At 41.5% G+C, this 24474-nt stretch overlaps 1 protein-coding gene across 1 annotated transcript in view; it reads left to right on the top strand.

Annotated features, from left to right (window-relative positions):
- Opn5 (opsin 5) overlaps positions 1-21796 on the top strand; it is a 61016-nt gene extending 39220 nt beyond the window's left edge. Inside the window, 6 exon segments of the mRNA XM_013019074.1 lie at positions 4803-4838; positions 4840-4981; positions 8603-8664; positions 10119-10333; positions 19980-20080; positions 21597-21796. Of these exon segments, the coding sequence (XP_012874528.1) occupies positions 4803-4838; positions 4840-4981; positions 8603-8664; positions 10119-10333; positions 19980-20080; positions 21597-21796 (756 nt within the window).
- The last annotated feature ends 2678 nt before the right edge of the window (positions 21797-24474 follow it).

Below are 24474 nucleotides of genomic sequence, written 5' to 3'. Positions count from 1 at the left end.
GTGAGCAGGTGGAGGCTTTTCCAGGCTGGCGGCCCCGCACTGAATCCTGCCTGGCACATGGGCAGCGGAAGGGGGCCTTGTGGTCCGCACAGCCACGGGCCTCCTCCGATGCTCCCCACACTCTCTGCCTTGCTTACAGAGAAGAGGCACAGCAGGACCACAGCACACAGTTAGGGAGGCACTAGGCTAAGGGTTTCCTTGAGTAATCAGAGTCTCTGTTTTTATTCTTCCACATGTTTTTCAACAATCATCCTTAAGTAGTCGTATAAAGGGGTTTCAATTCAGCGCGCCAAGTTGTGAGTACAAGGCGTCTTGGTTCTCTAGTTTTTATTGTGCGTTGGAATGGTGAGATGATTTTCTCCTGTTGTCTTAAAATTTCCAATGCCTTGGAGAAAGCAGAGGGAAAAATTTTCCAGTAACTCAACCCAGCGAGTGGACGTGTCCTGTCCAAAGTCACTAGCTCATTGCAGAGCTAGAATTCGAATTGAATTATTTCTGCCCAGAGAAATTATGTTTGACTGGGCATGGGGTGGGATTGATAAAACCCGGTGAGGACCCCAGCTCTTGGTTTTTTCTGGAGGAATGGGCGATGGAGGGACTTGACTTAGCCCAGCATGACTCGGGCTCTTTCAGGGATTGCCTGGTGTTTTCCTTAGCTTCTCTTTCATGGTTTGTGTGCTTTAGGGCCGTCCTTCAGGCCACAGCAAACCCTGCCACCATTACATGTGGCCCGTGCACACCTACCTTGATCTGACAGCTCCCGTGCGTTTTCTGTGCGGGGTGTAGCGGGCAGGGTTCTGTCCCTGCCACCCCACTGGGTCGCTTTTGCTTTTGTTTTTGTTTTTTTAACTGGAGGTGCCGTGAAGAGGGGCTGTTAGCTGCCTGTTCCACTTTTCTGCTCAAGGTCAGAGTGTTGATTCCTGGATGACACGTTAGGTGTTTACCCTCTGAGTACCCCATTATGCAAACAATTACCAATAATTATGCAATTATTTTCCCATGTATCATGGGAAGCTGGACAGTGCTCTAATAGCTGCAGAGAATTAAGCACCAGCATTCTCAGAGCTTTTGCAAGGCAAAAACCAAACGACTGTGATTAACCGGGCATTTATTCTGGCTGAGATGCACTTGTGTGGAGCTGGGGAACGTTTGGATGCGTGGCTGCTAATAAAGGACATTATCTCTTCATTAAAGTAGGTCAAGGTAAGCAAATGTGATACGTTTTTTTTTTCCCCCACATGCTATAATTACCCAGGGCAATTCAGTAGACTTCAGACCTGTGTGTATCTAGACCACAGAATTATATAATAAACCATCATTCATTGCAGGTGATTAAAAACGTCTCTGGACAGATTAAAGCAGGAAAGACACACAGAGTGAAGCACCGTATTCTTATTATCTATTAAACTCACTCTCATAATTAAGGCAAATGTAAAATGAAATCTTAGCATGAAAAATAGGAACTACAGCAACCCATGTGAAGACATGATCCCCCGCTAGCTCTCCTTACAGTTTGATAACGTGGCCGCAGGAAAAGAATCTCTTTACGTCTTTGGTTGGCTTATTTGAGAATGGGGATCAGATCGTAAGAATTCTTAAATGCGTTGTTTTTTGTTGTTGTTGATATAATAACATAATGTGTGGGTTTCTTTTGCCCCAAAAATATAATTATTAATTATAATGGTTCAAAAATGGGAACAAATAGAGCCAGAATAGAAAGGCTGCCACAAATGACAGCAGTCTCCAAAATGCTTGGGGGTGCAGGGAGAAGGCCTCGGCCTCTGCTATTGGACTCCCTCACAGCCTCCAGCCTCAGCAGCGAGAGCCAGGCAAGCCAATCCCGGAGGCAGAGCAGAGAGGAGGCTCTTCCGGGAGAGCGGACCACATACCAAACTATGTATAGTCAGTCAGCACTGGCTTTCGGGGTCTATGCCCCCGAGAGGAAAGTAAGGGGAGAGGTCTCCCTCCTCTCCCCAGACCACCTCCAGTCTTGTTTCAGGTTTAACTAGGTTGTTCTAATACAGGATTAAAAGCACTGATTTTATGTTCCCTGGGAACCCCTGCTCACATCAGACTTTGCAGCCAATGAACGTGAGAAGGACTTGTGTATCAGTCACCTGGTCCCTGCCTCAGGTGCGAGGTACTGAGGCTCAGTACTCCTCAGTACTGAGTACTCTGCAGTGAGATTATGAAGGAGGCCTTAGATTGCAGCATTGGTTGGTAGATAGACCATTCTGGAACATGCTGGGGGTAACTTTCAGAGAGCTTTCTGGTAATCTGGTAAAAACAAAACAAAACCTCTGCAGTAATTACTTCCTAAATAAGAAGATAAAATCCATGACCTTTCCAAATAAGAGAGAATGCCTGCTTGGAAGTCCTGGGCCCACACGTGAGCCCCCGTGGAGGGACGTGGCTTGTGCTCTGGCAGGGAGCCTCCTGCATCCGGGCGTCCGCTGGCACCGCGAGGATTCACACGCAGTGGAAGGAATGCCGAGGGGGTCTTTCTGGCCTCCAGGCAAGTGAGGTCCTATTTCCAGGCACCGTTTTATGTTACTGTCATACTGCTCTGCAGGATTTGCCATTTGAGATTTCCTGTTTGCTCTAAAATAACATTTCCAGTTCTTCTTTTAGAGGCAGGGCGATACCGATTACAAATATTTAAAGTGGCAAAATGAATTGTTGCTGGAAAAGGTATAGCCCCTCCAATGAACTTTGCTATAATGTAAATACATAGGAAATGTATAGTTTTATATATAGAAAAATATATATACACTTGTCTCTTTATATAAATGTGTATATACTTTAAACTTTACATAGTATGTGTATATAGTACGGTAAATGTATTTATACACGTATATGTATATAGAGAATATACACATACATTTCAGTGTACTTTAAAACTACTAATGATACTACAGAAATACTAGGAGACATTTTTTAAAAGTTCTTTTTTAAACGTTCTTTTCTTGACGCTTTCAAATTACAGCAGTAACTCAGTCTTACTGGAGCAATTAGAATGATATTGCACAAATGTGGAAAAGCAAACATATCACCTCCCTTCCAATATTATTTCAGTGATATTATTATATGCATTCTTCTACTTGACTCCCTATTCCCACACAGGGGAATTTTAAAAGAATTTTAAAGTTTTGTCTTTTTGTTTTTTGAAGAGACAAACCTATTGGCAAAACCTATCTGGTAAAACCAGATAACAAAAAATCTCACGATGCTTGACACGTGTGTGTGTGTGTGTGTGTGTGTGTGTGTGTGTGTGTATGTAATCTTAGTATAGAAGAATCTAGATTAAAGGTATGGGGTTAGACTATGGGGTTGGGAGTGGGTTGAAGAACAGAAAAAAATGCATTCTGTCTATTGGGATGTATTTCTAGAACATCAGTGCCATGGGAGAGTCTAGATGTTACGCAGCCCAACCTCTTTCAGCCTTTGTTCACATTTCCTAACTCACGCTCAACAGAGAGACAGCATGGTGGCATACCAGTCAGTGGAGATCCTTCACCCTTACGGCAAGGCTGGTCATCTGAGTCATTTAATATGCATGCTTGTGTGGTCCCAGGGTTAGGAAAATCAAGCTAAAGAATCATGGTTCTTACTTCCAAGCTGGTTGGTAGGTAGAGGTAGGAGTATGGTCCAGGGCCCACTTAGACCAAAAAAAAAAAAAAAAACAATGTCACCGAGACCTTATCTCAAAGAAAACTCAGGCATGTATCACACTTCTGTAATCTCAGCTAGGTGAGGGGGGAGGGAGGTAGGAGGATGGCAGTCTGAGGCTAGTTTAGCTACCTGAAAGGTAGCTAAAACAAAATGTCTGAGGCTTGGCTGAAGCGGTAGAGCCCCTGCAAGCATGAAGCCTTGAGTTAAATAAAATAGCACCCAGGAGCAGACTAATAAACTAAATCTTGGCAGGAGGGAAGGACTGTGCAGTTTGCATTCTGTGGGAAGTTTTTCCTGTTGCGCTTGTACTTGTGGCTAAGCAGGGGCTAAAAGCAGCAGCTGCCTGACTTCCGGACATGCCCACAGCCTCACTTGGAGACTGTAGCAGGGTGAAAGGACATTTTTTTTTCCATGCAGAGATGAAATTTCAACTAAAACTCAATGGGGAATGATTGCATGATTCCAGGGTTCCTTCACAGCCTCTTGACAAACATCATTACCACTGGATAGTATGTCTGTCCACTTCATGGGAAAATCCTCTCTGTCTCTGTCTCTCTCTATCTTATGTAGCTATACACCCATTCATTATTTAACTATCCTATTGTGTATGCATATACATCTTTATATACACATGTGTATGCCTGAATCAAACAGCTCTAATTCTCATGGAAGTTTTGTGTGGTGAGTAACACTTACTTTCTATCTGGAGTTCTCAGAAATGGGAAAATAGGCCATCTTCTTATGGTAACTGGTTTCATTAAAAAAAAAATCAGCACACAAATTTGTAGTGGTTCACGGTATAGCTTCTAGTCATTCTGGCTAGATGCTATCTTGAAGCCCTTTCCCACTAGGCTTTCACCGTTAGGATCTCTCTGTAGTTGCCCACAACAAACATCCTGCGCTATAAAAGACAAAACAGCTCTCCCCCGACATGAGTGGTCTAGTTCCCATTGCCGAGACGCGTTTAAATAAGTAGATACACACGTCTAAGGCTTAGCGCGTGCGGTTCAGGGGCTGTAGTCAGACACATGGTTCTGAGTCTGTGAATCGTTAACCTAGAAAAGTGTTGAACAGGAGTAGAAATCCATGGACAAGATGCACCTCAAAAATGTTGTTGTTTTCTTAAACAGAGCAGTTCCCGATTTGCTAGCACCCATGTTATGGATGGAGAGTCACGATAATGGTGGTGGCTGTGGCGAGAAATATGCACCTGTTTTGGGAGGCCGAGAAACCCCCACACCTGTTCACCCGGGCTTCAGAAATAAGTGGCAAGCTCCAGTGCATGTGTTGAAACACGCTGACAAAGAACGTAGTGGCTTACTTGTGTTTATTCTTTGAAGCTTGAGAGAACGTACATGTTCAGATGCCAAAGTGTTGATCCTGAAGTGCAACCCCAAGCATACAACATAGAGTAAGTGCTCCCTCTTCAACCTGCATAGATGACTAACGAAATAGTGACCCCAAGATGCAAATGGGGTCATAAGCAATAGCAAGGCGCAGAGTAGCTTCAGCTTTTCATTCATTGTGTTAGCTATAGAACTTGATGCTTTTCACGTTGTAAAAAAATGTCCTGGAATCCGCCACCCATTAATTCTTCCTATGTAGACAGTTAGAATTTTGAACATTATCTTGGACGCTTGTAGAAGCATACTCTGTCCGGTCAACGTGTACACAGCATTTGAAGAACTCTCTATGACAATGTGCAAAAGTTGTTTGGCTCATTAGTTCTAGCCCAGTTGCTTGTGAACTGAAGGACTTTTAACTACTGTGTTGGGAACAAATGGCTTAATCCTTGTCAGTTTCTCTTTATCCACACATTTAAAATAATTTCTCTCCCTTTTCTTTTCAAGCCACAGCTGTGTTATTCGAGTACATTCTTTTCAATAAAGAAAATATATTGCACTGACATTCTGAATCATTTTGGTTTTGTTGGTATTGTTTATTTTAAATCTAAAGATTCAGGAACGTGGTGGGTAATAAATATGAGACTTGGACGGATTTAAAATGGGGTTCCTTACGTTAAAAGAGCCAGCCAACTCGCCCTATTCAGTAATTCTCCATTTGACCATAATAGTGATTTGTGTGGACTTTCCTGACACCACAAGCTGAGGTAAAAATGCTCACTGGTTGGGAATATTTTGGAACATTTGGCAGTGCTGCCAGTCTTCCCAGCAACTCAAGAATAACTCTATGAGTTATGTCACTGATTTCCTTGTCTAACCAAGAGGAAATGTCCCAAGGTCATACTCCAAAAAAGTAGAACAACCAATAAACATTCTACAGTACTCCTTATCCCGTGTCCTTAGCAACAGCCTTAACTAACTGGTTCTCCCATCGATTGTGTGTGTCTACATCGAGAATTGTACATGTCAACAAGGGTCTCTGGTGGTTACAAGGGCCTACTACCCAGCAGCACTGACACCACAGCAAACAATTCAATTCTAAATCATGTGTGTTGAAGGACGACACAAAAACAGCAGGAGAGAAAGTAGTAGAGAAATGATGAAAAAAAAACCCAAGACAGAACAGAGAGCACGTGAGGGGGTGTGCTTGTGTTTCTGAGCATCAAGAGAGTCAGACAGGGAGAGCAGAGAGGGGAGACGAGGGGCTAAATACAGACTCACAGAAAACCTATTCTCACAATGTGTCAATTGTATTTGAAAACCATAGAGACTATTGCCACACACGAGTGGGCCTCTTTTCCAAAGACTAGAAACAAAAGCGCTGTTCTACTGTGGTAACCACACCAAACATGCAAACGAACAACAGCTACCAAGGCAACTAGCTCCTGATCTTAGACGCTGATTCCACTGAGAGTTTTACTTGTCATGTGTCACGACCCAATGTCCGTGGACAGAAAAATTTCATCCTGTGCAACCTTTTAGAATCAGGATTCTCCTGTGCTCCGCTTTCAATTTCCTGGATTGAGATTTGATGTCATGCCTGGGTATTTTACCTTTGGCCTTCCCACTCTGTCCAGTCTAACAGCAGCACAGCACACGCAAACGAGTCTCCTGTGAGCCCGTGAAAACAATAAAAAGGTTTTGTTGTGCACGTGACATGTGTAGTTTGTGTTCTAACTTCTCCATTCCAGGGAAGACACCAACTCTTAATGCTAGCTCAAGTCTGTATCAAACTATAATTGAGGATCAATAACCTCAATGAATACTGATTAATACCTTAGTAAATGCCAGCGACTTTAAAATACTTATTTAACTCAATCCTTAATAATCATATATACATATATATATATGAGTGTATGTGTGCATATTATAAAGTTCTGACATATATACTGTTGTTATAACTTACTTCACGGCTGAGAAAAATGAGTTAATTATGCACCTGTTTGGTAAGTGGTAGAGCCGTTGTTGAATCTAGCCATTCACTGAGAATGCCTGAGTTTGGACTCTGTGGGTCACACTGCCTTACCCCAAAACACTTACCTCAGACATGAAGTTGGAATGGAAGTTGCCACAGTCTTACGCATGCGTAGATAGAAGCTAGGACAACTTGCCTCCCTCAACTTGGATTTCTTCCCCTACAAAACCAGGGATCTGGGGCCTCTGACACCTCAGGCCAGCTCAGCAGGCATGGCTTGCTTGTTTCAAGTGAGCGAGCGGTTCTCTTTTCCAGGAATGTGTGAATTCCTGTAAGCGCCTCTATCTTTTCAACACATGGGTAGCAGATCGTGGATCATTAAACTATAAAGAAGGTGCACATCGTCTCTCACGTGCGCACCATTTCCCAAAGTGCGTGCCATTGAAGCACACTTTGACTCTTCACTACCCCCTTCCCCACCGCACCCCCAAACCCAAGAGGCAGCCTGCTTTCCCACCATGATCTCAGGCTTCATTCTTCAGTAGCGCACCACGCAGGGAGCGATAGATGGTCGATAGCCTAAATTCCACAGCACAGAGCATGACCCCTAGCCAAAAAAGTAGGCAATTCAAAAGGGCTAGAGGTACAGTCTCAGGGGTAGAGGGCTGCCTGTGGCATCCTGAGCTGCCCAGGCTCCTAAAGACAATCAGATGGACAGAAATATGTAAAGACAGTCAGATAGACACATGTAGCTCTCCTTAAAGGAAGCTCTGACAGCCTTTGAAAAGTTCTAAAGGAACGTAGTGTTCATTTTCTTTTACAGTTGAAAGCTGCCTGTAACCAGTCAAAGACAACCTTCTTCCCATTACATGCTAAGAACATTAACAAAATCATCATTTGAAGATTTTGTTTCAAGCTGGGTGCCGCTGGCTCACACATGTAATCCTAGCTACTCAGGAAGCTGAGATCTAAAGATTGTGATTTGAAGCCAGCCTGGCAGAAAAGTCTCCATTAGACTCTTATCTCCAATTAACCACTCAAAACTGGAAGTGGCACTATGGCTCAAGTGGTAGAGCACTAGCCTTGAGCGAAAGAGCTCAGGGACAGGGCCCAGGCCCTGGTTCAAGCCCCATGACCTGCAAAAATATGTTTCTCTCTATGCATATTTTACTGAGCTCTCTTTCTAATAGATACCAGATAACAAGTGATTAAAAGTGTCTTCTATTAAATGTATAAAAAGACTGCCTTCTTGGTTTTTGTAATTTTAAACTCAAAATCATATACATATAGACAAGTCATATAAGTAAATGTAGATATCTGAATTATAGGTCATTTGAAAATCAAGTGGGAGGTGAAAAACAATCACAACTTTTTCTTAAAAATAGAGGCAAGTAGTAGCTCCCTCTCAGGTTCCAGTGACAGATGCGTTGAGGGGGAAGTGACTTCATCTCACTAGGCCAAGTGAGGGGCGTCTGGGGAAACTCTGTGTACAATGGGACATTCGGCCGCAGCCGCAGCAGCCGGTGTGGAGCACAGCTCCTCGGGCGGACCTCACGCATTGGTGATTCATGATGCCCCAGGTTCCTTCTGGTGTGAAATTCCCCTGATTCAGCAGAGCTGACTGAGACCGGAGCAGGAAGTCATCTCACCTCCGTCCCGCCCAACAAGCCAAAGGTAATATTTCTTCAAGGTCAAGTCCAATGGAAAACAGGATAGGCTGAGAGGGGGCCTGAGATTTGTACTAAGAACTAACTAGGCCATTTGGCAGAAGCCCCAACTAAACTTATGGAAATGCTGAAGAAAGCAAAACTGCCCACCAGGCAGGAGCTGCAGTGTCAAGGTGCGTCCTCACCAATCTCTCTCTTGCCCACTTTAACAGTAACCCTAACGCCGCAAGAGCAAAATCTTTGAAAACACTATTTCAGTTGCACAGCAAAAATGCTCTTCCCGGACTGGGAAGTTGGCTCAGTGGTAGAGCGCTTGCCTTGCATGCCTGAGGCCCTGGGTTCGATTCCTCAGCACCACATAAGCAAAAAGAAAAAAGCCGGAAGTGACGCTGTGGCTCAAGTGGTGGAGCGCTAGCCTTGAGCTGAAGAGCTGAGGGACAGCGCCCAGGCCCAGAGTTCAGGCCCCACGACAGGACCCCCCCCCAAAAATGCTCTTCCCAAGATTTTATTTTATTTTAAATTTAACTTTAGGTGTTGTCTTCTAACTGGCTTCAGAATCTATTGGAAAGTTTAGGAGAGAAGCCAATGGCAATTGTTTAAATAATACTATTTTTTTAAGCTTGTATTCAAAACACCAAGTAGATACTCCATTAGTTTCCCCCCCCTCAGCCTTCGGTTTTCTAGCCACTTGCTGTGACCTCCATGACTTTGACTATATGTAAAGAGTATGGGTCTAGATTCTTAGTATGGGTATAGACTCTTAGGTGTCAGAGAGGAGGCTTACATATTCACAACAGAGACCAGCTCTGAGAGCGTGGTTCAAGTCTCAGCTCTCTTCTCTCCTAGGCTTGTGATCTTGAGAAAGTATTAACATCTTGAAGACTCAATTTCTTAACCAGGAAAACAGGTCTAAAGGGAGAGGGCCCTGGGTACATGCTTCATAGGGTATTTGTGGAGACTAAATGAGATACACTGTCCACAGCACTCTTCTAGTCAGCTCTGTAATTATATCTTACATTTCATTACATTCTATATAGAGAGAAAAATCAAAGAGACTACTGTTTTGAAAGGAAGATTTGAGACAACCCTAACCCTAACTCTAACCTTAACCCTAACCAAAACCCTTGTTTGTTGATAAACTAGAATGGACTACCTTTTATAACCAATACAGCATCGAAATGTATTTCTGTGTTAATAGAAAGACAGAGAGAATCCAATATTATTGCTCTCCATCTCTTAGCCATGTCTATAGTCATCTGTCAATATCTATGAATAGAACAGAATGAAACCTGCCACAGACTTGCAAAAGGAGGAAGGAGGAAGAAGAGAGGGATGGGACATGGTGGAGTGGATGTGTTTGTTCAAAGGTCATGGTGTTGCATGGATGGGAATGTCCCCAGGGCAGTCAGGGGCATGCGGTCACCGATTTCAGCTCTCAGCCCTCTTTTCCTCCTCCGTCAGAGGGCTGGGCTGGCCTGGGAGAGCCAGGCAGTCCTGGGTGATGACGCTCTGCTCTCTGCAGCAGCCCTGGACGCCCTGGGAAGTGAACGAATTGTTTTGACCAAGTGGTCCAGCAACTTTGACACACTGCAAAAATCAGAAGCCTGGGGACAGTGTGTGGCGGCCCAGCGTGTGCCCGTCCCTCTTCTTCTCTTAAGAGAACAAGGCCCGTCAAGGTGAGCTTGCCAGGGCCACTCGCGCGACTACTCCATCCTCGCCTCGTTCTGCATGCTCTGCAGTGCTCCTGCCTTCCCTCTCGTCCTCTCTTTCTTTCCTTTCCTTCTGCTCCCACCTTCTCTTCTGCTCCGCACTCCCTTGGTCTTCTTTCTCATCTGACAGAAGTTTCTAGAGCCTCTGTGGAGTCCTGGGCATCCTCTACCCTGGCACAGAGGGGAGATGTGGCGCCCCGCAGCTCACCACAGCTTGACTTGAGGTCTCTCCGCAAGGACCCGCACCTTGCCTGCTCACCCAATCCGTGCGATTGCCGAGGGTTTCATGGTTAAAAAAACAATTAGGCCGGTTTTCATTTGGAGTTTCCTTGGCCTTTTTGGCTTTCAGCTTAATTTGTCTCCTAAATGAATGACTGAATTTTCATCGACATTCAAACTCCTGAAATTCTGTTGACATTTCCTTTTTTTTTGCTGCTGGTTCTTATCTGGTCCAATCTGCCCTTGTGCTTATATGCCTTTTTATGGCCTAAACATCTTATACACAGCATTCACAAACCGTCCAGAAAATGCTATTTGAAATGGAGAAAGGATAGGAATTGATGGAATAAGGTGTGTAAGATGGTGGAGTCTGTGTTTGTTTCAAATCCACCAGGTAAATATATGGAAGTATCACAGAATCTCCCCCATATTCTACATGTGTGCTAACTCATACATAAATAAGTAAAAGTAGATTCATTTGGAAGAAATGTGAATACAAATTTAATTTTTGAAGTTATGTAAAAAGTAACTCTTTGATATAGCAACTAAAAACAGTATATCCCTTCTTCATCATAATTAATTAATTGTAACCATTCCCTAGAATGCCTGTCTTCTATATAGCCACAGGGCAGTAATAACGGGAATTCATCAGATGACTCCAAGTCACTGAAGAAAGATTGCTCTATAATTAACAGAATGTTAATGTTTCATAAATGTCATTACATCTCAGTTCTTTGACAATAGGATAGACATAGTTAACGTACAATATATTATTAATTTCCCAAAGGTTGAGGCTGAAATGAACAGCAGACAAAAAATAGAGAACAAACTGATCAAAGTTCAGTATGCCTTTTATAAGGGAATGTCTCTTCTCAAGAAGGGAGAAATAATAGTAGTAATAACAGTAGCAATAATAGTAGTAATATCCAGTCCTTGTGTGATGAAATTCTACATTGAGAGCTTTACAGTAATTGCTTTGTACAAATCTATGTGCGTAAGTAAGAATACATGAAATAAATGTGATAAATCAGTGAACAAATGATAGTAATATGTCAATACATACTTGCTGACTCATAATTCACATTGAAATAGCTTATTAACGCACATTAAATGTACAAAGTGAGGGGTTTCTCGTGATGCTTCCACGCATTACCTGCTCACACTTTAAGATCCCAGGGAAGTCAGACATGGGAAAGTGAGATAACTCTCCCAACCACAGACTTGGGTTGGCCAATTTCAGATACAGAATCTGAAGTGAATCCAAATATTTCAAATTCAAAACACCTTGTGCTTAATTCCCAAGCTACCTGTCAGATTGGCATACTCTAGTGATGTAAAAATAATGAAAAGTGGAAATAATTGGAAATGGGAAATACTGAAAACATCTTATATTATCCAGGAGTATACAAGGAAATAAGAACACATTGCTTTTGTGAATGCTATTTACAGCCTGTGGGCCTCAGTAACTGGAAAGTTCCTTTTTGTGGGTATGAGCTTGGGTGAAGAGGCGAATCTGAAGAATGAGGTGTGGGGCCAAAGCTTCCTCTCTCGGGAAGAGCACTCACAGAGACTAGAATTTGAGATGCCCCCCCCCACCCGTCCTCCTTGAATAACTTCTGAGAAAGAACATTCCAGGTGCTCGCCACTGGTGGGAAGGAATATGCTGAGAATCTCCTGTAATGAATGAGGTGTTGTTGGGAAATTATACCCCCGGAGAAACAGTTGGAAGGCTGGAAATTTTCCTGTGATGTAATGCTCCTTAGGAGAACAAGAGTGCACTCCACATGGTGGAACATCTGTGAAAGAGGGACAGTGATCCACTCCAATTTGACTAAAGAATGAACGCCAATATCAGATAGAAGGAGGCCATTCCTCGTGATTGTCTGAAGAGATACTGTATTTCCATCACGAGAAAGTGATCGTCCTTTGAAAGGGCATTGGCAACAGAAAGTTGGTATTTGTAGAAAGACCTGCAGTTTGGGATACAGGATTAGATTGTGAATAATGTAGGGTGAGGAAGCTGGCTGAGACGAGGGATTCCATAGTCACTCACAGTTCAATCAGCAAGGTTTAGGGTATGGTGACTTTCTTTTGTGAACTTTACAGCAGCTAGATGTGCAGTGTTGGAAGAAGAAAGGAGGGGTGCTAGATACCATTGATGGAACACATTCATTATTTTTATACACAGGCTAAAATGTTATCGTTCAATCACTTAAGAGCTGAAGGATCACCTCTGCTCCTCCATTTAACAATGCTTGTCCAAAATCTCCTCAGCAATGGAGAAAGACATGATGGGACGAATAGGTTCTTGCTGCAGGTTCTTGGGCTCACATTTGATTGCTACATTGACCTTTGAAGAAAAAATCCTACAGAAAAGTATTCAGTACCAAAAAGCATCCCCTACCTATCTGCCTTTGCTCTCAGAGCAGTGTGATAATGAGTCCTGGCTTCTAGAAATACCACCGATTGCCTTTTCAAGCATCTTTCCGCAACAAGCACTCCACATAGAATGAACAAGTACAGCATATTCTGGGCGCACTGGCTCAGATCTATTATTTTCCTCCCAACTTGCATGGTTTCTGTGGGTCACTGCTCTATTTTTCCTGAGCCACGGTCTATTTTTGTGTGTGTATTAATCTGACTGCTTCCAATCATTTTCTTCCACTATTGAGCCTTCCAGTGTGTCCTGAACTCTTTCGGAAATGGAAGTGGCCAACCTCTATTCCAGTGATGAGTAAAAAGCTATTTTCATCTCTCAGTACCATCTTGCAAGTCACCTCAAGTAGCACTGGCCTATTTATTTCTTATAAATATTACAAAAGGGACTCTCAGCTTGCTTTCTTGCATCTTTATTCAGCTCTGTTGGCCTAACTATATTTTTGGTATGTGTTTCTCCTAAGTGCACATCAAAACTTATGTTTCTGGCAAGTGTGTGTGTGTAGATATGTGTGTGAGTTTTATTCCTTAATGCTTGGATCTTTAACATTTTTGATTGCCTTCTCTGGTGGGGTTTAGGACCCCTGTCTGCTTTATTTGTAGAAGCAGGTTCAGCAGTTCTGAATGGATAATGAAGATGTGAAACCACACTTGACTTTAGGGGCTGCAGAGACCCCTCCTTTCGTTAACACTCCTTTCTGTGCACTGGCTGGTCTCCTCTGTTATTCCACCACAGGAAGATGCACAGCCCAAGGAATCTATAAAGAAGACTTGGCGAATAGTACCTAAAATGTTCCTGACGATGACTCGACACATCATTTGCATACTTATTTAGTGCCCATGTCAGATGTGTTTGTTTTTTTAAATTAACATGTCATTCCTTGTGAGATGACTTTGATAGGTAAAGATTTTTCTTTACTGTTGGATCTGTATTTCAGCAAGCTATAAGTGTAACTTTATCAAATAACACGGACATCTTTGCTTTCTCTCTCCTAATAGGCCATTCTGATTCCCCCTTTCTCTGTTACTTCCTTTCTAAGGAAAATATTACAACCAGCCTAAAATATGGGGTAGGGTAAGACACATGTAGTCCACTCTCCTAACTTTTTCAGACAGTTTTCTCCATGTAAGTAGGCAGGGCAGACCGTTTGGAGAAGGAAAGTCTATATTTGCTAGAATCTTCCGCAATTTGGCAATGACATTGGGAAAATATGAAGCTGAGTACTTGCCCTCCTTTCATGGCCATTCCTGTCATTCTAATTTCCCAGGATATCTTTGTTTTGAGATGCAACTATTATCTTCCCGAAGCATTTGGGGAGGGGAGGTTAGACTAGAAGAATCAAGGCTCTGAAGAGATTTGTCACATTTGATGTTAAGACTGATCAGGTTAAGGCGGTCACATCCACAGATTGCTCTGATCAGAGAATAGATTGGAAAAGTAACAATTATTTTTTTTTCTGGTGATAGTTATTTGAACTTGGTGCCACATCTTTTCTTGAGTTAGACTGGCCAGCTACATGGAAGCCACGTCCCCAGTCCTTTCTTGCTTTACTTTTCAGAGAGTCTTTTTTTTCCCCCCCAAAGTGACCCTGGACTGCAATCCTCCCCCTAGCCTCCCGTGTAATTAAGATGATAGGAGCACACTGCCACGCTCAGTTTATTGATGGAGGTAAGACCTTGCTATCATCTTACCCTGGCTTCTTGAGTAGCTGAGCCTGGCATAAAAGAGCAACATTTAACCAAATGTGGCGGGGTCCCCAGCTTTTGACTACCTGGAGTTCCTAATTCTAGCATGTCCCTCATGGTTTTCAGACTTTCATTTTCATTTCTCGCTCATTAGCAGGACTTTCTAGGTTCCCCATTCCCAACCACAGAGAATAGGAGAGAAAACCCGACAGCATTTCTAGTATTTCAGTCACATGACTTCAAGGAAGGAAGGAGCCACACAATTCATATTTCTTTGACAAAACTTTAATTACAAAACCAGTCTTCTGATTATAAAAATTACTCAAGCTGATAAATCTTGGTAAGTTATAGAGAGAATAATTTTATGAACATTTTTTGTACCTAATAGAAAAAGTTAAAATAATTAACAGCATTCATCAGATTAATTTTGTTTCCACATGGGTTTCTAATATAAAAAGCATATAGATATCAACTTTTATAGAAATCCATATACGTCTGTAATAGCTTTTCATAATGGGAAGATACAAGTGTTGTGTTTAGATAATGATATTAACAGTTTGTTAATGAATCTAAACTGTCACAGCTAGAGCATGACAACATTTGTGATACAAATGGCTTAAGGGAGATTTAGAGACTGTTGGCTTTGGCCAAAATGATCTTTTGGAGAAAACCTAGACAGAAGAATTCATATTTCACACCTGAAAAATATTCCAAGTTTTCTGAATAACCCCGTTTTCTTCTCTTTCAACAGTTTTGTACCCGAATGGAGCTGTGTGCTGGTGTGTTGTGTTGCCTGTGGAAAATGACATGAGATCAGCAGAAAACTGGAAATTTTATTCTCTTCCCTAGGCTAGTAAGAATAGATACACACAGACGATACAAGGTTGCAAGAAATCTTCATTTTCATCTGGTGGTTAACATCTGTCCTGTAATACAACATCATTAAAAACAAACAAACAAACAACCCATCATCTTGTTTTTTTTTTTTTTTTAACATTTCTATCCTGGGAACAGGTTAGCATCACACTGACCTTTCAACCATGGCCTATGGCAAGATAAACCAAATGGCTTTGTATTTGAACAATAATTGAAGAGTCAAATGGCCTGACATAGTTGCATGGAATTTCTACATGTCTTTATTGCATCCTGAGATGTTTCAATATTGTATTGCAGTGATGGTTCACTCCCATCCTATAGCTAAGCTATTGAACCCATTGTGTTTTGGTTTAAATGGCTCCTTTGTCTCGGCAATACCTTCCTTAGAGCTTCAAGGGAGTGGATGGATGAATTATTTCCATGTGGAAAGTGGCCATAAGAAAGCCGCGAAGTTCGTCATTTAAGGAAGGGGACACTGCACCCGTGTATACAGGTAGTAAACACAGTAACGGTCATCACTGAGTGTACTTTGAACCAGTTGGCATTTCCACACCCACATCCTAAGCTTTATTTCATTGTGATCACATTTTAACAACTTGAAATTATAAAGACACTGTATTGGTACCTTGAGGACCGAGGATAACACAATTATGGATGTCATTGTTTTCCATTCTCTAACCCAAATACCAACACACACATTTCTGAAGCACTTAGTTGATTTGAGCTTGTCAGCTAGAGTGACAGGAATAGACCATCGATGGACACCCAACCTTGAGTGTTGCCCCTGTGGACTCTTGGGCATGCTCTAGAAAGTGCTGGACTAAGCGAACGAAACAGGTGAGAGCACGGAACCAATATTGCAGTGGTTCTAGGAGAAGAAGAGATTGCAGATACAAACAGATGTTATGACAGACATACTGCAATTCTGAGTTCAGAAACAATAGTAGGAAGAAAAATAGGATTTTAGCTTCTAATATTTACCTCCCTCCATTAACAAATTTATCCTGTCAGATAAAACAATGTGTACAAAAGAGAGCCGGACATATTCGTTTGACTGCAGCTTCAAGATTCAAGTGGATAAAAGTATAAGCAGCCATTTCAGCTGAAAGTCAAACAGAACTAAAAACATTAGTGGAAATCACTGCTATATGGCTTCCCAGAAGCTGTAACAATTTTGGAGAGCTTTGCATATGCTGAAACCTATGTGCAATCATTCATAATGCCTTTCCCAGCACAAATAACATGGTGCTCCATCAACATAAATTACACGTCACCTTGAAAAGATTATAATAAGGTTAAACTAAGACACACACAAACACACACACACAATTTGGGACGAGCGACAACGCTATTATCTGCTTGCTGACTGAGTCAGAACTTCAATAGATGGAACTGAATAATACTTCTACTGGTATTAAAGGAACTAAAACACATTCCGTACAGGAACAAGTTAGATGCTCAGGAAGTTCTAGGAGAAAGAAAAGCAACACAGAAATAGTACCTTCGTACAGAAAATACTGCTTGTATTCCTTGTGGCATCCAAGAATTTAAGCCACCCAGTTTCTCCTTAATTTCAGGTATTAGAGGACTGGTTAATGATCTTATAGAACCTGTGATTTAATTACAAACATATGTTTTTGGGATTAATCAATGATTCATTAACATGCATTTGGGAACAGCAGGTGGAATAGCAATAAATTATTCATTTAGAGGGAAGCGAGAAAGATACATTTTTTTCCTCCTGCTTACGACAGGCTGGCTTTTTGTGCTTGTGGGCCAACTCCTTATATTCCAGCCACAAATGGCTTGAGGAAGATTATTTTTCTTCCTTAGCTTAAGAAGAAGAAGCATAGCAATGGCTCCCACTTGAATTTGTGGCTACCGGGAGAACATCGCCACGTTTCCACTGTGTTTCTGTTCCTTTTCACTGACTAGTTGGTTATGAACACGGTCCCTGCTCTGTTAAAGGAAATTATGGCTTTTGTTAAAAGGTAAGCTGCTGATAAATATTTAAGGGGGTGCAAGGCTAGTGTTAATATTCCTCAGCAAGGATACTTTCACATTGATTAGTGAAGATACTTTAAAATTACTTACTAGATAATAGACGTGGCTAATGGCTTCAGCTTTACAAGTGAAATCCTCGAGGTCTTTTGTATTTCCCTCACGCAGTATTTCTTTTCAGTGCCCCAAATCCCGGCAATCACTTGTGTCTACCCTCAAGTATAAACCATGTTAGTGTTCCACTCTTCCTGGTTATTTCCTCGTTAGCATCTTCCAATAGATCAAGAACATTTAAGAAAAGAAACCACGACATACCTTGTCTCCATCCTCGACAGTGCTCAAGGTAAGTAAATGATATGAACACATAAAATCATCTATCCATTAAGGAAGTAAAAATATGTAACTGAAAATTAGAAATTCCAGGACTTTTGAGTAATTAGACTTTGGGCCATTTTTAAAAATCATTTTTTAAAATGCCAATACTGGGATTTTAAATCAGGGCCTCATGTTCTCAGCTTCTTTCATGCATGGCTGGTGCTCTACCACTTGAGCCACATGACTAGTTCTAGCTTTTTAGGAATTAATTGGAGATAATTAATTGGAGGAATTAATTTGAGATAGGACTTGTCTGTCCTAGCTGGCTCAGGAACTGCAGATCTCTGCATCCAGAGTAGCTAAGATTACAAGCATGAACCACCCATGAAAGGCTAAGCTATCCTTATTTTATTATTTTATTTAGCATCATGTCTATGCTAAATAAAAGGGGGCAGAAGTGATAACATGAAAGGAAGTGACTTTGGGTCAGCATTCAATAAGATGGACTTTTGTAATATTGCCCTTCCTTCCTTCCTTCCTTCCTTCCTTCCATTTGAATTCTTGCTTGACTGTTGTCTTCATTTACCATTATCCCCTCCTAGAGGATCAATGATGAGTGTTGGAATCTGTTTGTACTCATATTTACTAGTTTATTTTAGTGTATTAACTTTAATCGAAGAAAGGTTTGTACTTTTAAAAATTAATACAGAGATAGATTGATTGGGTTTGATTGATTAGCATTTTACTCCCAAATAACCCGGCACTCATCAAAATTTCTTTCCATCAAAAATGTAATAGAGTAACTTCTATTATTGCAAACCAGTATTAGCTAACTTTGAACCATGTTTTGATGAGGTTAATTTCAGGCAGAGGATACAGTTGGAATTAGCATTGTCTCATAGCACTAATCTTTCAGTTAAGGCAAAATAGGTAACTTCACTTTCTCCTCTCTACTAGACATACTATTATTCTGAGCAATCTGAACAGTTTTTTCTAGTGTAGAGCATGGGCTACATTACTTGGCACATTATCAGTTCTTCCTGAAAATTTCTTGGGTGGATTAGTAACTCAGTGGTGTGGCTAATTTATAATGTCATTTTATTTTCCTAGTTCCCAGGTAACTGAGTGCTCACATTCCCAATTGGTGAAAAATTTCTTCTAGTCAATAATTATTCTCTTAATCAACCTTGAGGTGTGACTTCCAAATACTGAGAACGATAAAAAAAAATCTTAGTATTTACTCATGAAGCCTTAAAAAGGAAACTCTATTGGAGCATTTGGTAAGAGAATTTTGGCTTTTAGAAGCATTTTGTGTGTGGCTTTGCTATGAGTTTCAACAATGTCATTTCTTTTTTAAAATTTTAGTGGCACTGGAGTTCTAACTCAGTCCATCTCAGCCAATGTTGAAGCCATTCGGACTTTGAAGTAGTTCTTGTTCAAACAGGACCAAAGACATCTGCAGATGCTCTGGGCTCTGATTTAACTTAGCATTTCTCTCTTACAGGCAGTATTTATCAATGCTCCTTTTGTGTTCTGTTTGGTACTGAATGATTCCACATGCAGAGAGCGATCCAAACGCTGTGGAATCTAAAATGTATACATGTTTGAAGGTTGTAGAGGTCAATAGCAGTTGTCAACTTGACTGAATTGAAAGATGGCCCTCTTTTAAAACCATTGTGCAAATTTTGTCCGCACAGGCAGTGACAGGAGTATTGCTAAGGATTATCTCAGGCCTTGGAAAAACCGTGAGCACAAAGCCCAGACACTTAACTTCCTTAATGATATATGATAACTTGCCACCGTGCCCATGTAAAACGATAGTCCATTATTATTTAGCATAGTAATAGAATATTATCCAGATTCAGTCCCTCTGGATCATCTCCCTAGTTGACTCACACACAGCATTTTAGGAGTTGTCAAGTTCAGCAAATAAAAAAATTACGGAATGACCAGTTAAATTCACATCTTAGCTAAGCAGCAACCAATGTTCTGTGTTTTCTCTAGAAACTTTCAATCAAACTGATGTGTTCCAGGACTTCACTAAAAATGATAAATTCTCTCCTACTTTATATGTTTTCAGAATGGATTTGTTACGCACAGATTCCTCAGACCCCCGGCTGGAGTGTTTGGCCAGCTGTCACATGTTTCCGCTGTGGGAAGACGTGGCGCACCTTGGTCCAGGTAGGTCTGTTTGTCCTGTGAGGCCGGATTGCCCTTCACACTTTGACCCTGCAGCTTCTCGAGCCTATGAATTGTTCAGCTGTGGGGTCTTGACCCTCTCCCTTCCTGGGCACATTTGGACCAGTCGCTCTCAGAATACCTACCACCGCCTGCACATTTCTCTTTCAGCACGTTTTAAAGTGTAGCTCTCTAGACCAGCTGTGTTTGGGTCATCAGGGAACTTGTTAGCAGTACCCATTTTTAGTCCACAACTCAAGACATTGGGTACTCTGGAGGTGAGACCAAACAACCTGGGGTCTGAGTTCACAGGTAATTCAGATGCACGTCATGTCTGAGACTCAAGTGACATCCTTCAGTGCTCACTGCCTATGAATAGCTGACCGACTAGCTTCCTTCTCCCAATTCTTCAATGTCGGGCCATGGCTTTCTCTCTGCATGCCTGGTCCGTGACTGGCAAATGCAGGCTGGAGAATAAATGAAGTAGTGGATAATTACGTGTGTTTAATTTTCCCAGCAAGTGACCTGGCAAAGCTCTGGCTCAAATGGCCTTCACGTTGCTTGGTCACCATGTTGCGCAGCCTTGTAACACCGAGTCAACCGGTTCCCTTTGCTCAAGTGTATTCTTTCCTCACATGCTTTATACTTATTCTAGAGGAGAATATAAGGGGGTCATATAAACTATTATCTCTGGACATTTAAGCAGTAATGTTGAAGCACATACCTTTGTAAATGTAAAATGTTTGACAACAGTTATCCTAGAGGGAAAGTTTTATATTAAAGAGAAACAGGTCATCAATCAAGTTATGAAACTGTTTTGGGTCAGATACATTATGAAAATTTACTCTTTTCCCATACACATCCAACCTTAGCCATAGCTGATGAGTAGAAACAACAATATCCTGTCTTTATAGTGGGATTAAAGATAGGATAGAACTTTTATGGCTGAAGATCTGATTGCTAATGTGAGCTAAAAATTCTTCCTAACTTAAATATTGGGATAACCAAAGTGAGTGTTCAGTAGAGTGAGATTTTTCTGATGGCTTTGGAGGAATAGTTGTACAAATAAATAAGAGATACTGCGCACACCAAATCCACACGAATGTGACCGAGGACACAAATGCCATAGTAAAAAGATCATTAGTGAAGGATCTATACACTTGAACATCTATGTGTAAGGTCTGTATACGAATTTGAACTAGCACAAGCACTACTTTTAAATATTAATCTGTATAATACCATACATATTCTGGAGCCTTAAACACTTAAAAGTTCTTATTAGAGGGGGTGAATAGGATCAAGGTACATTGTATGCATGGAAGGAAATGTCACGATCAAACCTATTTCTATATGCAACAGTTTTAATTTATTTCTTCCTTTTGTTTTTAACTTCAGTGCCACAACTGTATCTTGGATCATTGTTAATGTTTCTTATTGGCGATGACCATGTTCTCCTGATTCTTACGTTTGGTTTTGGTCCATCACCCCATACTCTCATTTTACATTCCTCTTGATCGAGTCATACTTCTGACCATTGACTCGAGCAATAATAGACTTGAAAAGCAATGCAAGATGGAATACAAACTCTTCAACAAGATGCTCTTTGGTTCTGAAGCTGCTTTCTTGCTGTGCAAATGCAGTTCTTCTGCGGGTAGCATGCATGCAGGCTACATTGCATTAAAGGCTGTGGAACACATTCTTGGCCTTTGCTCCCGGTGACTGCTCAGACCAAGCACATCATGTGTGGTGCTGAGAGCCCTAGCGCATTCGAAGTGCATTCTTCAGTGTGATTTACTCCCATTGGGACTGGCTCTACCAGGAAGAATCTCTTTGCCTTTGGGCACCCATTTAGGGACTCTACAAAATCATGCCATCCATAATTTTATCTTGTGACTTTTTTTGGGGGGGGGTAGATGCATGTTTTTCTACATAGCCAAGGTTGGTCTCAAACTTGCAATCCTTCTGATGTAGCCTCCTGACTGCTGAGAGGCATTACCATGCCTGGCTTTTGACTTAAAAAAATAAAACAAATAAGCAATAAAAAAACCCTTAAACTTCACTCAGGGTAGGTATTTTATTAGGACTGCAATTTGTTCACTTGGTCTAGGTCAGTAGTTTTGAAATTCAGCTACACACATAAATTTATAGCTGACAGAACTCTGGAGACTGTGTAGAGCTATTGAGTTAATTGGTCTTCTATGTACTTGAGGGCAGGGTAACTTTGAAAATCTCCCTAGGTCACTGTGATCACAGCAGATTTTTCTAGGCCACTGGCTGTGCTAATCCTGAGATTATCTACAATGCCTCTGGGAGTCTGTTTGTTGGTTCTAGTCCCCTGTGGTCGCTTGGTTGGCTGCTCTTGACTTCCTAGCTCCGTGAACAGATGTCCTCTTGAACCATTTCCAAAATAAGGCTCCCCAATCTAATGCCACCCTTTCCTGCCATTCAAGGAAATGGTTATTTCAGGTTTAAAGATGAAAATCCATCTCTTCCAGTTTCTAAGAACCCTCATTTCTGGTTTTTGTGAGCACTAGTTAAAACTAACACCTTTACTGCAAAATGGGGAGGAGGTTAGTACAGAAGCAAGTTAATTTAAATTCTTCATTATGCACATATATTATATACCTCACTGTGATTTCCAGAGAAAGTAAAAAATGAGTCATAAGTGATTTTAAGAGAAACACTTTTAGGCATTTTAACTAATGCATTGTCTTAAAGTTTGCATTTACAAAAGGACATGGGGTGGGAAGAGGAGGAAACCATGCAGTTATATCTCATCACACATAATTTGCATTTATATTTCTCTCACAAGGAACTTTCATAGTGGTTTAAGATTGAAAAAAATGATTCACTGTTCCATAGGAGTATCAGACTTGCTTATGATGACATATTCCTTTTCAAAATAATCTCGAAAATAGTGATAATAATATTTGACTTGTTAACAAAGTACTATTAAGAGATGATTCATTTCCAAGGAAGACTTAGGTTTTGTTTCCTGGAGGATTTGGGAGGCAGTGGATACACATAGGTCTTTACCTCTTACAATTTGAGGGTCGTGTGTGTGTGTGTGTGTTGTGGGCATTTGAGACAGAGCAGAGGTAGAGCTGCAGAACCAAGGAAATCTAACACATGCCACGAACCTGCGCTGTCAATCACTAGGAGTTTTAAATGTACGTGACATTGCTGAGTTTTTGGATCTGTTTCTGGACAGCTGGAATACAGAAATGGAGAGGGTGGTGTTCGTATGACATAAACTCTTCACTGTGTTCAAGCCCAAGAATACGTCTTGGAAAAAGCCCTTCCCTCATGAGCTGACTCTAACAGTGCCCCATTCTGGCGCTGAGCGACGTAGCTGCTTTCCTTTGCTTCCTGTAGCCGCTCCATGCACTATATTACAGCTTCAACCTGGTCAGTCCTTCGGCTTTCTACCTCCTCTGTGCAATCTTGCAGATGCCGTTTTCTCTCAGACCACGGTGGTCAGCCTGCAGCATCATCTACGTGAATCATACGCAAGCTCCATGTAGATGAGTTCATAATTCCACCCTGGAGCCCTCCAGCCAAAGCTCTCTTCAACAGATTCGCAAGGCTCAAGTTAGGAGATCTGACATTGCTATTCCTCTCTCAGCCAATACAGGTGCTATTAATACTTGCTGAGCAAGGGAATATAATCCCAAGCAACAGGAGTGCTTCAGAAACCCACTCACAGCAAACTTCAGTCCTGAGCGCCGCTGAATTCCTGATCCTGTTATTTAAGGGGATAATAGCCAGACATCTTTTTAGAGATTTTTTTTTTTTGGGTCCGGTAGTGGGGCCTGAACTCTGGGCCTGGGCGCTGTCCCTCAGCTCTTCAGCTAAAGGCTAGCGCTCTACCACTTGAGCCACAGCGCCACTTCCGGCTTTTTTCTTTTTGCTTATGTGGTGCTGAGGAATCGAACCCAGGGCCTCGAGCATGCAAGGCAAGCGCTCTACCACTGAGTCACCTTCCCAGCCCTTTAGAGATTTTTTTATGTGACTACTTTTCTGGTCTTTTCCAATATGTTTAACAATAACAACAACAAAAAAAAAAACAACAGAAACCAAATAGGACCAAAAAATTGTTCTATTATGTAGGACCCTTGTCAAAAGTTTGCACTTGCATTGCATTTTTTGTCTGGTAATATCTTTTTATGATATCACTCCTACCCTTTGATACTGTTCTTTGTATTACATCATATACCATTTTATTTATCTATCAAGGTGAGCGTAACTCTAAGCTCTAGTACATCAACTAGCAGAAAGACTGTAAATTCTGACAAATCCGAGAGTTTGCTTTTATCCAATGCCCTACTCTTATATAACGGGCTATAAAAAATTTCAGAAAATGAGGCAAAAATAAAACCCTCTGGATATATGGTCTT

This window comes from Dipodomys ordii, unplaced genomic scaffold (genome assembly GCF_000151885.1).
Source record: "Dipodomys ordii isolate 6190 unplaced genomic scaffold, Dord_2.0 Scaffold44, whole genome shotgun sequence".
NCBI classification, from domain to species: Eukaryota; Metazoa; Chordata; class Mammalia; order Rodentia; family Heteromyidae; genus Dipodomys; species Dipodomys ordii.
Note: the sequence above shows the minus strand (reverse complement) of the source record. Positions and strands in the feature narration are given on the sequence as shown.